The sequence below is a fragment of the Nelumbo nucifera genome, chromosome 5 (assembly GCF_055504915.1).
Source record: "Nelumbo nucifera cultivar China Antique chromosome 5, China Antique-T2T, whole genome shotgun sequence".
NCBI lineage: Eukaryota > Viridiplantae > Streptophyta > Magnoliopsida > Proteales > Nelumbonaceae > Nelumbo > Nelumbo nucifera.
In genome coordinates this window covers 19,572,286-19,588,511 of record NC_142653.1, presented here as the reverse complement: position 1 = coordinate 19,588,511, position 16,226 = coordinate 19,572,286, and the positions used below count along the sequence as shown (strand labels likewise).

At 37.6% G+C, this 16,226-nt stretch overlaps 1 protein-coding gene across 3 annotated transcripts; it reads right to left on the bottom strand.

The window, feature by feature from the left end:
* On the bottom strand, nt 1–15,685 carry LOC104595627 (cyclin-T1-3-like). 3 transcript variants are annotated; one of them, XR_734917.3, is made up of 10 exons: nt 15,376–15,685; nt 13,950–14,284; nt 12,230–12,311; nt 4,823–4,957; nt 4,575–4,750; nt 4,297–4,448; nt 1,927–2,633; nt 1,591–1,693; nt 331–514; nt 1–229 (listed from the first exon to the last, which is right to left on the bottom strand). XR_734917.3 is itself a non-coding variant. In XM_010256431.3 (7 exons), the coding sequence occupies exons 2-7, from the start codon at nt 14,186–14,188 to the stop codon at nt 2,059–2,061; spliced, it is 1,359 nt and encodes a 452-aa protein (XP_010254733.1). In that variant the 5' UTR covers nt 14,189–14,284; nt 15,376–15,685; the 3' UTR covers nt 1,775–2,058. The 3 variants fall into 3 exon arrangements, 1 of the variants encoding a protein (XP_010254733.1); XR_734919.3 differs by lacking the exons at nt 1–229; nt 331–514 and having other exon boundaries at nt 1,569–1,693; nt 15,488–15,685; XM_010256431.3 differs by lacking the exons at nt 1–229; nt 331–514; nt 1,591–1,693 and having other exon boundaries at nt 1,775–2,633.
* Nucleotides 15,686–16,226: the final 541 nt, after the last annotated feature.

Sequence of the window (16,226 nt, the reverse complement as noted above, 5' to 3'; positions counted from 1 at the left end):
GAATAATTTAAAATAACCTTAGAAATAGACCATAAATAATTACATTTAACAAAGCCAGGATGGTGGAAAAAGATTCGTCTAAGGATGTTGTAGACATATGCCAAATGCACCCATTGAAAATAAAACTAAATAAATCAAATTCAACTTGAGAAAAAGTGAAATATTATAATCACGTGACTAGCAAACCAGGCATCTGAAAGATCAAGAATTGTGTACGATAAGCTTGAACCTGAACCAAGTTAGCCACCAAATCAAGATAATGTGAGCTTAGGTAGATATTAAAAAATAAATAAAGCCAAGTTCAAAGTAAATGAAATTGGGAATAAGTACCATTTCAATAGCAATCTCAAGATTCAAACCCCTCGCATTTTCTTTGCTTCTCTTTCTTTTTCTTCTACTGGTATATGTTCGTTCTCCATGTGAAAAAAGCTGGTCCAAACCAAGCACGGACCAGGTTTTCTAATTTGACCATCCAGGCTCGTAAAGGAAGCTTGTAGCTTTTAGGTTCATAATTCTACAAACGAACAACGGAATTGAATCAAAATTCAGATTATTTTTCTACAAAACAAGACGTGTTTGTTCCTGATTGGGTTTCGTGGCTCATTATACACGCGCCTTGTTTGCAGCTGATCTCAGTGGCACATCGCGTGGTGACCGAGGGATTGTCTTGGGCAAGGAACCATGAATCCATTACCTACCTACCACGTTAATAGACCTTAGTAGGGGAGAATGGGATAAAGGCCCACCTCAGCCCATACTCTCCAAGCCCAACTCGGGCCAGGTTGCAGGTTGCCACGGATTTGCAGTTTTGTACAAATGAGCAGGGTGCACGCCAGGTCCACTGGCCATGCCACACGCCAGAGAGATTGCAGTTTTGCAGGATTGGTTCGACATCTCTTTCAGAGTGACATGAATTTTGTAATTTGTTTCGCCATTCTGTTCGGTTTAGTGTCAGAAAGAACGATTTTTTCTTTTGGGGGGTGTATATGTTGGTTCGGCAGTACATTCTTACATCAATGAATCTCCTCGTCTTGTATGATGTATTTTCCGAAAAAAAAATGAGAGAAAGAAAGAAAGAAAGAAAAGCTCACTGTTAGGCTTTACGCAGCCAATCTGGCTTTCAAGTCTAGGTTGATATTTTCAACCGGTACCGGACCTAAGGCTCAGTTTGGAAGGAGTACAAATACAAATATGTAGAGTGTAAACCCTTGTATCTTGTATTATTTTGTATGTATTTATACTCTTTCCAAACTGAGCCTAAAGACCAATTCAAGCAGTCTGATACGGACTAACCTAGATTGCACATTTGCACCATCTATTTATTTTATTAGTTTATTTATCTATGGACCATCTGCAAATCACATAGCTGTAACCATCTGAACATTGAATTTTAGGACTCAATTACTGATTCACTGAAATTATTTTGATTTTCAATCGCATCGAATTTCTTGAGAATGATATTGAGTTTTAATTACTATTATAATCGTTCAACTAAACAAAGAAAAAAAATCTGATCATCACAAGTACAGCCAACAATAAATAGCAACATAAAGAGAGCCCAAAGCAGAGGATCAAAGAAAGAGAGCTTACCATTAATTAAATCGAATGATGACCCGAACAATTACAAGAAAAAGTACCCTATCTGTTGGATACATTGAGGACCAAAGGCAAATTACAGAGCATTATAACCAACCTACACATATATAACAATTGAGACTAAATATGCAGTAACACCGATAAATTGCAAAATATAAATATGGTATAAGAGAAAATATAAGTATGAAGGAAAAGAGAAAAGGGAATCAGATATATAACAATTGAGACTAAATATGCAGTAACACCGATAAATTGCAAAATATAAATATGGTATAAGAGAAAATATAAGTATGAAGGAAAAGAGAAAAGGGAATCAGCTCCATTTCTGACCTCGATTATTTTATGAATCCAGATAAAGTTCATACTCATTGTCTTCCACGTGACGAAATTTGATAGTCACCCCAATCAGAAATGGGGGGGAAGGGAAATGGTGCAGACTCCAGCTCAAATTCAACCAATCCATCAGACATGCCTTTGTCTCTTCTCCACAGGTGCAGACTCCAGCTCTATTCCCATTTCCAGCTCTCTCACTATCCATGCATCATCATCTTTATCATCATACACAGCAACTGCAACCTTATTTGAAGCTCTATAAGACTTCCTCTTCTTCATTGCCTCTCTAATCCGATCCTTGTCAAGATCACTAAGGCCCCCACGAACTGAAACAATCTTACAACTTGAAATCTTATTGGATACTGTAGTTTTTGCCTGAACCTCACCCTCATCAGACATATTTCCATCCTCAACAACACTGTTCATGCTTCCACAATCACTTGTCCTACATTGTAATGGGTCTCCTTTCTCAGCAAGAAATGAGTTTTTCTTGCAGCCAACATTTGAATCTGCATCCTTTACAAACCTGTCATCTCCATCAGAACCATGGCTCAAAGCAGAACCTGACCCACTTAGACCACATGATTGTGGACTCTGGACTGCTTTTTCAACTACAACTGTAGCTTGGACTGCCTTCTCACAAAAAAAACGCATTACTGGTCTCTTGTTCTGCTCAAGCAGCACAAGCATCTGTTGAATAACCTCTGAGAGAACAAGAAAATCCATTAGGAAAATCAAATTACCAAATACTGCACACATCTAAATATGAGTATGGAAAATATTCACTTAACAATTTGGTACCAATTAAAAAGAATAAACTGAGAAGTCCAATAGATACATGTAAAAATGTATTAAATGTATACATATACACACATAAGTAATTTCTAATATAACAGAAATATATATTTAAAATGAAACATCCTATATCTTTTACCCTGTATTTTTGATAATCCCCCATCATATGTTTTGCCCAGAATAATTTGCATATTAAATGTTTGACTGGATTTTCAGTTGATGGACTGATCTGGGTATGTTAGTGTTAACAAGAACAGATTCAAGCCAAAATCAATTGGCAAAAATAGAGAAAACAAGAAGAAAATGCAAGACATAGCGACTCAAGAATGCACACAAAGATTTTTGTAGTTTTGCTTAGCCTACATCCATCAGCGAAGGAGGATCAGAAATTCACTTATAGAAAACAGCAATGGAGGATCAGAAATCCACATATGAATTGTTATATTTAAGAGCTTTCAGCTTTAATGATTTTTTATTACAAAAAGAAATTCATTCAAATAAAAAGAAGAATATACAGAACCTGGTTATAAGAAATCACCAGCAAAAGAGAACTTCAAAAAAGAAAAAGACCTACTATAAAATGATCACATTAAACAATTCTATACAATAACATATTCCAACCCAGTTTTTCACATCCATCCAAACATATCTACCACCCCAAGGACAAATTAAAAGCCATATCAAAACCCCCTCAGAACACTATCATTATCTCCTCTTACAAACTCTCTCCACATAATAAATCTTCAAAGCCATCCAATCTTGACACTATAGCAAATCACATCCATGCCTGAGCCTTGATACATGACACCAAATACAAACAACCCAACCTTTCTAGAAAACTATTCACTCCCTATAAAGATAAATTCCTAATTGATGTTTTGAACTTCTTTATCAATCACTCTTCTAATATTTGTCCTTAATCATTCTGAATAGATTTGGTCCATCAATATTTGTCCTTTATCTAATATTTGTCCTTAATCATTCTGAATAGATTTGGTCCATCAATATTTGTCCTTTATCTAATATTTGTCCTTAATCATTCTGAATAGATTTGGTCCTTAATCATTCCTAATTGATGTTTTGAACTTCTTTATCAACCTTTCGGGACTTGTCCTGTACTAAATTTTAATTTGACCAGGCAAGTATTTGGTCTAGAGATCCTTATATCTCAGCGCATTTCAAGGGCAACAGATGTACATCAATAGCATTGATTAACCATCATTATGATTTATCCTGAGCTAATTTATAAATAACAAGTTTGGTTATTTTAATCAAAAACTGATCAGAGATTTATTACTAAACAATCAAATAGAGCTACTCCCTTTGTTGCTCACCCCAAAATTATATTTAGTCCAAACCCTAAAATAACGTTTATCCTGGAGTGGTGTGACCACAAATACAAATCCTGCCTGCTTACACCTTCTATAGCAAGGGAATTTGCTAGGAAGTTTACGGACATTAGGACCCAAGAGAACAAGCACAAGTTGAAACTATTTTCACATTCACAACCAAATAGAATGTATCTAGGTAATTTAGAATGTTAAAAAAAGGGACTGCGAGGGAAAGAAAAACCTTCTAACTGTTTAGGTGAAACATCAAACTCCAGCCACCAAACTTTCCCCTTCTCTGTAGGCAGCTTCACTTCATTAAACTTAGCAGCAAGGAACATGGAACCAGCTGCAATATATTGGGCTTTGTACTGCAAACACAGTGTGGTCCAAAGCCTACATGTCCCAACCAAATGAGACTTTTGAGCTAAAAAAATGAGGAAAAAGACAAACTTAATTTACGGCTAAGCAAATAAAGAAAAGAACAAGAAAATCGATGGGCAAGGAAAAGAGGAGTCTTACCAGTCATTCACAAAATTCCATGCCACTTTTGCAAGATCATTGTGAACTATCTTCAATCTCTTTAGAGCTGAAACAAGTGGCTTGTAGGGAAGCGGGATATTGAGATCATATGCAATAGTAGCTAGTAAAAGTCTCTCTCCAATTAAGATCAGTTCTTTCTGCTTCTCGTAAACATCCTACATGAAAAGGGTAAGCAGTAAGCCAATTTCAAAACATCTAGCAATAAAGAAAATATTTGCATGTCATACTTTTTCTTTAATTCTGTGTGCAGCAGCAGGATCCCTTCTATACATTGTCTCATAAGCCACAATGACAACATCCTTTAGCAAACGTGGTGTTTCTTCCACTTTGCATGCAAGAAACATGCTCACTGTTGCAATTGTCTGCAAAAAGCATTCTGTTAACTCAGAAAGTATGGAATCCAGGCCATCCAATCCTGAGATCAAAATAAATAAACCACCAGCCTATGAATATGCTAAATATATGCCATCTTAGCTATTTCATTGTAGCAATGGTCAAAATAGTACATTAAGATCTTTCTCTGGATCTCCTAGCCTAATTTAAATTCTTACATTATCTCAAGAGTGAAGGAATAATATCAGTAAAGTGTATATTGCAAGTAAATGTTTACATTACATTGCTAGTACAACAGAGTTGCTACTCAATTCATTTTTTTCCACTCACTAAATTCTGCAGCAGTTCATCATTCAAGTGCTGGTTTGTGTATATTCGTTCTTCCAATTGCCACAGAAAATTGAACTAAAGAAGGGTAGAGAAGTATTCTCAATTCTAAAACCCTCTTAATCTGCAAAAGTTTTAGAAAGATATGCCATTCCTAGGCCAGACAAAAGTGAAGACCAAGAAGTTCTAACTAATTTAAAAGATCCCATCCTGAATTTGCATGGCACTACAACAGTACTGACATAATATTAGCTATGTGCTGCACGGGGCACTTTTGTCTTTTTTTCTTCTTTTTATTTTGTATGGTCACCATAATCTATAATACAAAGGCCTGGCGCTGCCAGCCTTCTCTTTTGGCTCTCTCAACTCATTCTTCTCTTCTCTCTTTTCTCTTCATGCTACTTGACTGAAATCATGGTATCAGAGCAGGACAGTGCTCTGTAAATCTTTTTCTTCCTGGTTGAAGCCCTCCTATCTGTTCTTCGGACTGAGAATGGAGGAGACAAGTATGACCTGCACCTGGACTCAGAAGCCGGCAGATGATTGATTGAAACTTTCTAACTGCTAAGAGGTCGGTGATTACTTTCTCATTCATTTCATTTTTTTCTTGGACTGGAAACTTCAGAATCCTCTCGGACCGAACAGGGACAAAAGCTAAACCCTTTTTTCCTGGTTCTTGATGTTGCTGCCAAGAACAGATTAAGGTTTGCCTTGATAAAATAGTACAAGGGGAGTTTAACCCCTCTTTGTGGGTCTGAAGATCCAAAAATCTGTGTGCATGCAGAACCTTTGTAGGTTATGAGTCACCTGGTTCAGCTGGCAGGGTACAGCAGTAGTGTGTTGATGGTATTTGTTGCTCATATTAGCCTTTTAGAGGTCTGTTAGACTTGCGAATGTGTGTGACAGCAGGTGTTTTGTTTTGTTTTAGCAGTGTTTTAAACACACAAAGTGAGGGCTGTGTAATCCTGTGTGTGTGTTGACTGAAGGAAAGGATTGTTGCCTTCTTAGAAGTGTTATTCATGAATTCTGAAGATTCTGCAACCTCAGGAACCACCACTAATCAGGGTGGGATGAACAGTGGTCATAATTCCTTGAGTTTTCCAAGGACTATTACCCCCTTGGATGGCAGAAATTACTTGGCATGGTCTAAGGAGATGCGGCTGTATATTACAGCCAAGGGTAAGGCAGGATATATCAATAGAAAAGTAAAGGAACCTAGGGCTGGTACTGCTGAATATGATAAGTGAGACCAAGAGAATTGCATGATTATTCTTGACACCTATGTTACCATCTATCAAGCAGAACTTCATGTGGGCCGAGACAAAAAAAAAAAAAAAAGAAATATGGGAACAAGCAAAGGCAACATATTTAGAACAAAGACATTATGCAAGAATTTATCAATTACAACCAGAATCTTCAACATGTAAGCAAGGGGAAAGGAGCTTATCAGCTTACTATTCTGCCCTCACTTCAATCTGGAAAGAGTTAGATTACTACTAAAGCATTGAATGGGAGAGTGAGAAAGATGCCAAAGCCTATAAACACTTGGTCTCTCAGCAAAGAGTGTTTGTTTTTCTTTTGAGTCTTAATCCCATGTATGAACCCATTCAACCCATTCAGGAATAGTTTTTTTTTTTTTTGATAAATTCAGGTATAGATTTTGATCAGCAAGGATCTTCCCTCTATCCAAGAGGTAATATGCACTACTTCAATCTAAGGAAAGTATAAGTTTGCTATGAATCCTTTTGAGGGGAGACCAAACTTTAGCTGTAAGAGGTAACACAGATTCAACAAAAAAGGGGGAAAGCCAGAAAAAAGGTAGATGATAAAGATAAATTGTGGTGCACTCACTGTAAAAAATGCAGATATACCTGTAAGACTTGTTGGGAATTGAATGGGAAACCAAAGTAGACACAAAAACTAAGCAAGAAATCAACACAAGAACAGAGCAAGATGTCAAATCAAAAGAAATTCACCTTGGCAAACTTAGCATCTCATGAGCATCAAAGTGGTTTCTCTACCATGAGTTCTTCTCAGGATTGCCCCCCTAATTCTAATCTCAAGGAGGATATATTTTTTACTATTAATAATCTCAAAGAGGATATTATCAACTCCTTCCATGACCATTTGGAGCAATATGGTAAGGCTCTCAAACAAGCAGATTTTGGATCCACACCTTCAACCTCTTTTGCTTCCTTCTCAAGTAACTCAAGCTTTGCTTTCCACGTATTTACTGATAACACGGAATCCCCATGGATTATTGATTCTTGTGCTTCAAACCATACGATTGGTAAGTCAACCTTTTTCCAATCATACACTCTTCTCTCTAGCAAAAATAAAATGAGGTTAGCTGATGGATCCTTCTCCTCCATTACTGGTCGATGATCTATATCTTTGCCTTTTGACCTTTTATTATCCAATATTTTGCATGTTCCAAAGTTGCCCATTAATTTATTGTCCATTAGAAGTGTTACACATGCCTTGGATTGTTCAGCAACCTTTCTTCCACATTCTTGTGTTTTTCAGGATTTGGCCTCTAGGAGGATGATTGGTAGAGGGAACATGGTTGATGGATTCTATGTGCTAAAGAATAAGGTTGGTCTTGCGGCCTCAGAGTCTTTGAGTTGGTCAAGTAAGAGGCAAGTTATTTTGTGACACCATCGTTTGGACTATACGTCTTTTGAGTCCTTTAAGTACTTGTTTCCAAATTTGTTTAAGTCTATGCTAGTGATTTTCAGTGTCAAGTGTGTCAACCAAGTAAGCATTGTATAATTTCATTTCCTTTACATAATAAAATATCAGATTTTTCTTTTTACATTGTGTATTCTAATGTTTGGAGACCTGTTAATATTCCAGCTAAGAATGGCTACAAATATTTCATCTCCTTTATTGATGACTTTTCTCAATACACTTGGGTTTATCCTATACACTCACGAGAAGAAGTCCTTAAACTTGTGAGATTTTCAACGTATGGTTTACACCCAATTTTAGACAAAGATTCAAGTTTTTCAATCAAACAATGCCAAGGAGTTTCACGGTGACCTCATAGATTTCTTTGCATCCTATGGCTCTCTTCACCGAAGCTCTTTTGGTAGAACCCTTTAACAGAATGGGATTGCAAAGAGGAAAAATCGCCACCTTCTAGAGGTTGCTCGGGGGTTGTTGTTATAGATGCATGTTCCAAAAAGATTCTGGGTGGATGTTGTTATGACTACTGCCTATGTTAACAACATGGCACCATCTCGGTTACTAGAATATAAGTCTCCTCATCAACTCCTCTTTCCTAAGGCCCCAATCTCCTACTCATGGTAAACTTGATCCCAAGGCTACTGTGTGTGTTCTCATTGGTTACCCTCTTTCTCAAAAAGGCTATCGTTGCTTTGACCCCATTTCAAAAAAAAAAAATATTTTGTCTCTATGGATGTCTCTTTCTTTGAAGATGTTCCCTACTTTCCTGTTTCCCTTCAGGGGGAGAGTCCAGATGAAGAGAAACAGAAACAAACACAAGTTTTATTGCCTTTTCCTAATCCTCCTCCATTTCGTGTCTTCTGAAGACAACGTTACAAAACCAAGGCCAGTAGAGTTCAATAACCACATAGCAGCTAGAAGCTATGCAACCAATGCCATTAGACTCTAAGGGGTTGGACCCCTCACCACACCCAGGTACCATTATTCTAGTTGATATCCCTGAACCTATTGATATTGACACTCTAAGCTCATAGTTGTCAAGTTTTGAATGCACATATGTATTATATCATTTTATTGGTTGGTTCTATTTTATTAGAATACACCCTGTTGTATGTTACCATTTTTTATTAAAGTAATTCTCTTTTATATTAAAGCTACAGAAGTTTCTTTGGGTTTGAGTTTTGAACCAAGAGCTAAGAAGAGAAACCAAGGACAGAGAAGTTTTCATTGTTTAGTCCAAGTCGTCCAAGACCTCGAGGTAAGTTTCTTCTTCTTTAAGAAATTTTTGGGATGAAACAAGGGCTTTGCCTCCTTCTTTCTAAAATCACATTGGCACTCCTTTATTTTACTTTCCTACTTAAAAAAAAAAAAAATTGGGAACGAAATAGGGGCTCTGCCCCTTCTACTTCTTCTTAAATAGGGGTTGTGCCCCAACTTTCTAAAACTTTCTTGTATTTTTTGCATTATTTTTTAATAATGCATTTTTTTAACGAAATAGGGGCTCTGTCCCTTTATTCTTCTCTCCGTTTTTGTGGCATTCTCCATTTTTTTAGCCTGAAACAAGGTCTCCACCCCCTTCAACAAAATCCAAGTCGTCCTCTTGGACAACTTATTTTGGGAATGAAACTAGCTTATTTTTCTCTCTTTTTGTAGTTGCACTCCCCCATTTTTGTTGGCCTGAAACAAGTATGATGTATATATGATGGCATTTTAAGAGGGGTAGGGATATTTATTTTATACTTTCAAATGACACCACCTAGGTGCCTAGGCGACTAAGTGCCCTATGCCTAAGCGCCTTGACAACCATGTTCAAGTTGTGATATGGACCTCCCTATTGCAAAAAGGAAGGGTGTAAGATCATGCACCACATGCCACCCCATGGATCATTTCATGTCCTATAAGAATATCGCATCTTCATTCCGTGCTTTTCTATCTGTCATTGATAGTGTTCCTCTCCCTAAGAGTGTTGCAGAGGCTTTATTAGTTCTTGAGTGGACAAATGCAATGAAGGAAGAAACCAATGCCCTACACAAAAATGGCACATGGGAATTGGAAGATCTTACTAAGGGAAAGGAGCCTATAGGGTGCAAATGGGTGTTCTTTGTGAAACATAAGGCAAATGGCACAATGGAGAGATACAAGGCTCAGTTGGTAGCAAAAGGTTTTGCACAGCTATATGGGGTTGATTATGCTAAGACTTTTCCAATGGAAAAAATGAATTCTATTCGGGTTCTTTTCTCTTTAGCAACAAAGCTTGATTGGGAACTTCATCAACTAGACATAAAAAAATGCCTTCTTGAATAGTGGTTTGGAGGAGGAAGTATACATGATTCAACCTCCTATTTTTGTGCTAAGGGAAATGAACAAAAAGTCTGCAAATTGAAGAAAACTTTATATGGCCTAAAATAGTCTCCAAGGGCTTGGTTTAGCATATTCCACCAGGTGGTGCAACAAATCGGTTTTAAGCAATGTCAAACTGATCACAAACCCTTTGTAAAGAAAGAACAAGGAAAACGGTAGCCTTGATTGTCTATGTGGATGACATTGTTATCACTAGTGATTGGGTCTTAAATTTACAAAGGTTAAAGAAGTTTTGGCTACATAATTTGAAGTGAATGATATATTGCCATTATGTTACTTCCTTGGGATTGAAGTTGCCCGCTCTCAACAAGGTATCTTCATTTCCTAAAGGAAGTACACCTTGGATCTTTTGAAAGATACAGGAAAGCTAGGAGCTAAACTAGCTAACACCCCTATTGATGTAAATCACAAACTTGAGGACTGTAATGATGAGTCCTTGAAAGATCCAAAGTAGTACCAAAGACTTGTGGGCAGGCTTCTCTATTTATCTATGACTAGGCCCAACATTGCATATGCCATGGAAGCCGTCAATCAATTCATGCATGCACCCAAGGTAGCACACCTAAAGGTAACATACAGGGTTCTCAAATGCCTAAAGAAATTCACAGGGACAAGCCTCCTCTTCAAGAAGCATGGACATATGAGAGTTGAGGTTTACATAGATGTTGATTGGGCCAGCTCAATAGATGACAGGAAATCCACTAGTGGCTACTGTACCTTTGTAGGAGGAAATCTTGTTACTTGGAGAAGTAAGAAACAAAGTGTGGTGGCCAGATCGAATGCAGAAGCAAAATACAGGACCATGTCACATGGAGTTGCTGAGCTACTATGGATCAAGAACCTGTTGGGTGAATTAGGTTTTTACTTTGATGATCCTATGTCACTATTGTGACAATAAAGCTGCTAGCAACATTGCAGCCAATCCAGTTCTCCATGATAGAACCAAGCACATTGAGGTAAACAAACATTTCATCAAGGAGAAACTTGAGAAGGGAGAAGTGTATACTCCATATATTAGCTCTGAAGAACAACTTGCAAATGCTTTTACTAAGGGATTAAACTCCTTGCGGCATTATGATCTTTGTGACAAATTGGGGATGATTAACATCTATGCCCCAACTTGAGGGGGAGTGATGTAATATTAGCTATGTACCACAAGGGGCACTTTTGTCTTTTTTCTTCTTTTTATTTTGTACGATTTCCCTAATCTATAAATACAAGGTCTGGTGCCACCACCCTTCTCTTTTGGCTCTCTCAACTCTTTCTTCTCTTCTTTTCTTCTTCTCTTCTTCTCTTCTCCCTCTTCTCTCTTCTATCTTCATGCCACTCAAGTGAAATCAAGTACAATTAACTTCTCGTACGGATAAAAAAAACATGGGGGCCTGAATACAACAGCCAGCAAATATAGCAAACACATGATCCATTGGTGCACTATTTAATTGACAAGATATCCAATCTACATGCAGCTATATGACAAGATATCCATTGGTGCACATTCTACATGCAGCTATTTAACCATTGGTACACAATTTGATAGGGTTGATCCAACCAGGCTAGACTACACCCTGACCCAAACCCACCCACCCTGGACAAGAAAAAATATAGAGAATTGTTCACACCATAACCCAAAACGAACAAGGGTTGACATTTCACAAGCTGAACTTGACTCTAACCTGATTACATGCATACCAAACCCTCCCAATAGAGGTGGGCGGCATAGGGTTACCCAATTAACCACCTCTTTGGCATTCCTAAACTTTGGTCATGAGGACTTCAAAAATTGAACCTGATGAAATGCATTTGAGTTAAACGAGAAAGACCACAGCCCCCATTTTCAAGATGTAGTTTTGAGTTTGACACTAGCAGTACATCCATAGCTAAATTATATGGTTCATCAGAACTATTTCATAACGCAATGAACAAACCTGCCATTCATTTTTTGCATGAGACTGACGTAGATAAAATCGATGGCATAACATCATAGCTGCTGCAATAGTTAACTGGGGCCTGCAAATATAAAGATTGATTAGTAGTTCCTTCTTTGAATTATACATAATGAATATTAGCTAAGAAATAAAAAATAAAGGGAAGGTTTATTTGAAAGAGCAAATTACATAAGAAACACAGTCAGATAGCAGTAGAGAGTACCCTAGACATTATCTATTTTTGGATATTTTATATAAATTATACCCAAGTCTTCAAAGCAGCCTGAATTGAAGAAGCCAATTCAAAACAGGCAAAATAATGTGGCACTGTATGAGGGACAATGTGTTATTGGCATTTGGGGTGAAAGAAATGATAGAACCTTTCATAATAAATCACGGCAGGTGCAAACATAATATGCCAAAATAAAAGTAAGGGTGGCTCACTGGATGATGATTAGGGAGGAAACCAAAGCACTACAAATGGATTCTTTTCAACGAGGGTGGGCCAGAGTAGCTGGATATGCCCAAAGAAGCAACCATTTAGTCCTGTACAAATCTTGTACTTGGTGTGTAGGATAGAGAGAAAAAGAGAGGGAAAAGAGAAGACTCCAGGCTGGAGAAAAAAGAACCTGGTGCTTGGAATGAAAAAATAATTCTCCCAATTGTCCAGGACTCCCAGTTTGCTATTTATATGCATAACTCAAAACAGAATGAAAGATTATACCTTTAACCCTGTTTAGTAATAAAACGGGATTTCCTAAACTAGCCTACTTAAGTGATAAACATAAAAAGACAATAGCATGATCTTTATCAATCATAAATAAGAAGTAATAATTAACAAGGCAGAAATATAACACAAATACTACTCTCTCAAGTCTCAACAAGTCCAAGACAGTTAGAGATTGTAGTGTATTAAGAAATGAAACAGGAGCCCATATTGATAAGCTATTCAGGTCCAATTGGATAGGGAAATTCTTTGAGAGCAGAAATGACTGCTTCCTTGCAAGGCCTTAGACTCGAAAATCCTACAATTACTCCAGTCTAATTATTGAAGGACAGAGCCATGTTGTAATTTCTTGACTCACAACAACAGTTTCTGATTCTTGGATCTTTAAACATCTGAATAGAGAGGCAAAGGCCTTGGCAACCAATATGAATTGCTCATTCAGTTGGACTCCTAGGTCAGACAACAGCATTGCTCTCTAGAAAGAACGGATATTGTAAGGATAAATTTGGTTTGGATGCCCCCAGGTAGGGGTGCAACTTGGGCAGGCTTGGGCTGGACTTTTGTCAAAATTTGGATGGGCCCAACCCGAAGGCCTGAGCCTGAGGCAGTGTAAAATGCTAATTCAGGCCAACCCAAGTTGCACCCCTACCCCCCAGGCCCAGGGATGGACTTGTAATGTAGGTGAATGAAATTACTCAAAAGAAGATATTGTCAGCCAAGGGCTGTCTTGTTTTGCTCATCATCCCCCTGCATGGGGTATGAAATTTTCAAAATTCATTCAAATCTCAAGCACTGTGGTTGGCAAGAGAGACCAAATTCAAAACAGGAAATTAAGATCTTGTACTTTTTTCACAACTTAAAAGGGAACTGTGAAGAAAACCTTCAAGCATATCAGAGAAACTCCTACTGGTACCATTCAACCAGGATACATACAGTATACAGATGGTCACAAAGGATTTGTTCAAATAAAACAAAACATAGGAAAGGGCTTACACTTTAAGCTTCTTCCCCAGATCCTGAATAAATGAACAGTATAATCTTCGTAGTTGTGCCTCTTTCTTAAAGTCAATTCCATCCTTCCTAGATGGGGAATTGTCTTCTATTTCTTTTCTGCTGAAGTACCATCTAGGCACACAAGATTCAGGCCCTTCAAATGTCTCCCCAGAAATCATATGAACTCTATCTCTTGCAATTCCACACTGGGAAGGATCCCCTGGCAGCTGTCCTGCCATGGTCACCTTCTGTTCTCAGTAGAAGATAGGAAAATGTGTATTTACAAAACCAAGCCTTCTTTTTAGGAAGCTGTTTGCTGGGGACCAGGGAACTTCCTACAGAAGAAAAACAGAAACATAACATATAAATGTTGTAACTTTCAGAGAGATATTTCAGTGAAATGCATGAGAGAGGCAACTTAAACAACAAATTATTTTTCAGAAGAAAGAGATAAGAATTAGCATAAAAAATAATATAAAGAATTGCAGTGTGTAAACGTACGTAGTAAATTGGTCTACCTTACCATGACACTCTCAGTATGTGAATGGTTTTTCTTTTTTTTGCCATGAATTTTTTCCAGTGTATTTTTGCATAATACAAACTACCAGGGAGATTTCCCTGGAATTACAGAACTTTCCTGCTCTAACAATAAGAAGAAGAACCATTGTCATCTCATGACGCCTCCTACATTACATGTATACTTCTAGAACAAAACTGAGTTTCAGAAGTTTGATTCTAACAGTAATATGCCAAACGCAACAGCAGCTCGAAAGTGTTCAGTAAAACACATATGATCCCTTATAATCCTCTCCATCAGAAAGAGGACTTATCCCATGCATAAAAAGGGCAGTTATTTACTTTTAGCATTGTTTACAATAGAAGAAGACCGTGCAGAGAAGTCAACTGATCGGGTTAAATCTATGCCAGAGTCAACGAAAACAGTTAATAGTAGCTTCGTTCTAATGGGGTTGCTCAGGTGACCATACAGACGGCACGTCCTGTAAGTAATAGTAAAAAGGTAGGCATTCGTAAAAAAATAATAATGATAGAAGGTAGGCTTCAGCTTTGACTGAAATCATCCCCAAAATCAACCAGATAGCTATAATGCTAACTCAGAGCACAAAAAATTCCAAGGACCTCAAAATATACACAAATAGATGGATCCCAATCAGCATTCAGACATAAAAATTAAGCAAAAAATAACTTAAACGGCTGTTCTAAGTGCTCTAATTTTCTTAAAATCGTACAAATAAATCAATCTAAAGTAGAATTACATGATCGAAAAACCAAATTTCAGCTGGTACAACTATACGAATCTTAAGAATATAACAAACATGAATTGTTAAACCGGAAATTGTGGAAAATATGAATGGTAAAGCAGAATTAAAGAACATAACAAGAATTCAAGTGTTAAACAAAACATTACCAAGGATTTAATGCTGAGAGGTATCGAGCTTCCTATTCTCGAATTTCCGGGGGTCTTCAAGTAGATTTTGTTGTAAAAAGGCGGGAAAGAAAACGATTCAGAGGACAAATACCTGGAATTATTCAGGATTGAGCGGTCAGTTGATAACCATCGGAAGCTTGTAAGATCAATTCCAAATAAATCCCAGAAAGGTACACCCAAGAACCCTAGATAACCCGTAGACTTTCTTTTTCCGGCTAGCAGGTCACCACGAAGACTTGAGCCTTCAAGTCACCCATAAAATAATAAAAAATCCACAACAATTCCTCGTGTTTGCTCGGAAACAACTGTTTCCTTTTTCTACCGAGTTGGGGGCCTTCGGCCTTGGGTCGAGTCCGGATTTCCTGCAAACGAAGGCTATTAGAAATAGCATCTAGCCGCACATTTGGAATTTCTTCCGCACATATATGTTAAAGTTAGTGAAAGATATTCCTAATGTGCGAATAGGCTACTGTGTGCAGAGTTTTTCTGAGATGCTGTCGCCCTTTGGGCCACGTTTAACGCGCATTTGCTTATTACAGTGTGACTCGTGCCATACACGGATTTGTATTATCCTTTTTCGGATGACGGATCAATGGTTAACCGTGCCGTGTAGGTGTTTGAAATTTATCAAAATTTATGGGAGGCTAGGGCTTTTGATTGATGAAAGCCCTTAGGTGTCGTGTCCATCACTCCTTCCAATATGACCCGTCAACCGCTAATCAGATTAGGCTTCTAGCAAAAAGATAAAGCAAAAAAACGGTTAATTAGCCTTAACTAACTGATAAGCCCGACCCATAACATAGCTAAAAGGGCAATGTAAATAGAACTCA

Coding starts and splice junctions, on each gene's coding strand:
- LOC104595627 (XM_010256431.3), bottom strand. CDS start 14,188: ATGGCAGGACAGCTGCCAGGGGATCCTTCCCAGTGTGGAATTGCAAGA. Junction 12,312..13,949: donor CTGGGGAAGAAGCTTAAAGT/GTAAGCCCTTTC, acceptor TTATATTTGCAG/GCCCCAGTTAACTATTGCAG. Junction 4,751..4,822: donor CACACAGAATTAAAGAAAAA/GTATGACATGCA, acceptor CTTTTCATGTAG/GATGTTTACGAGAAGCAGAA.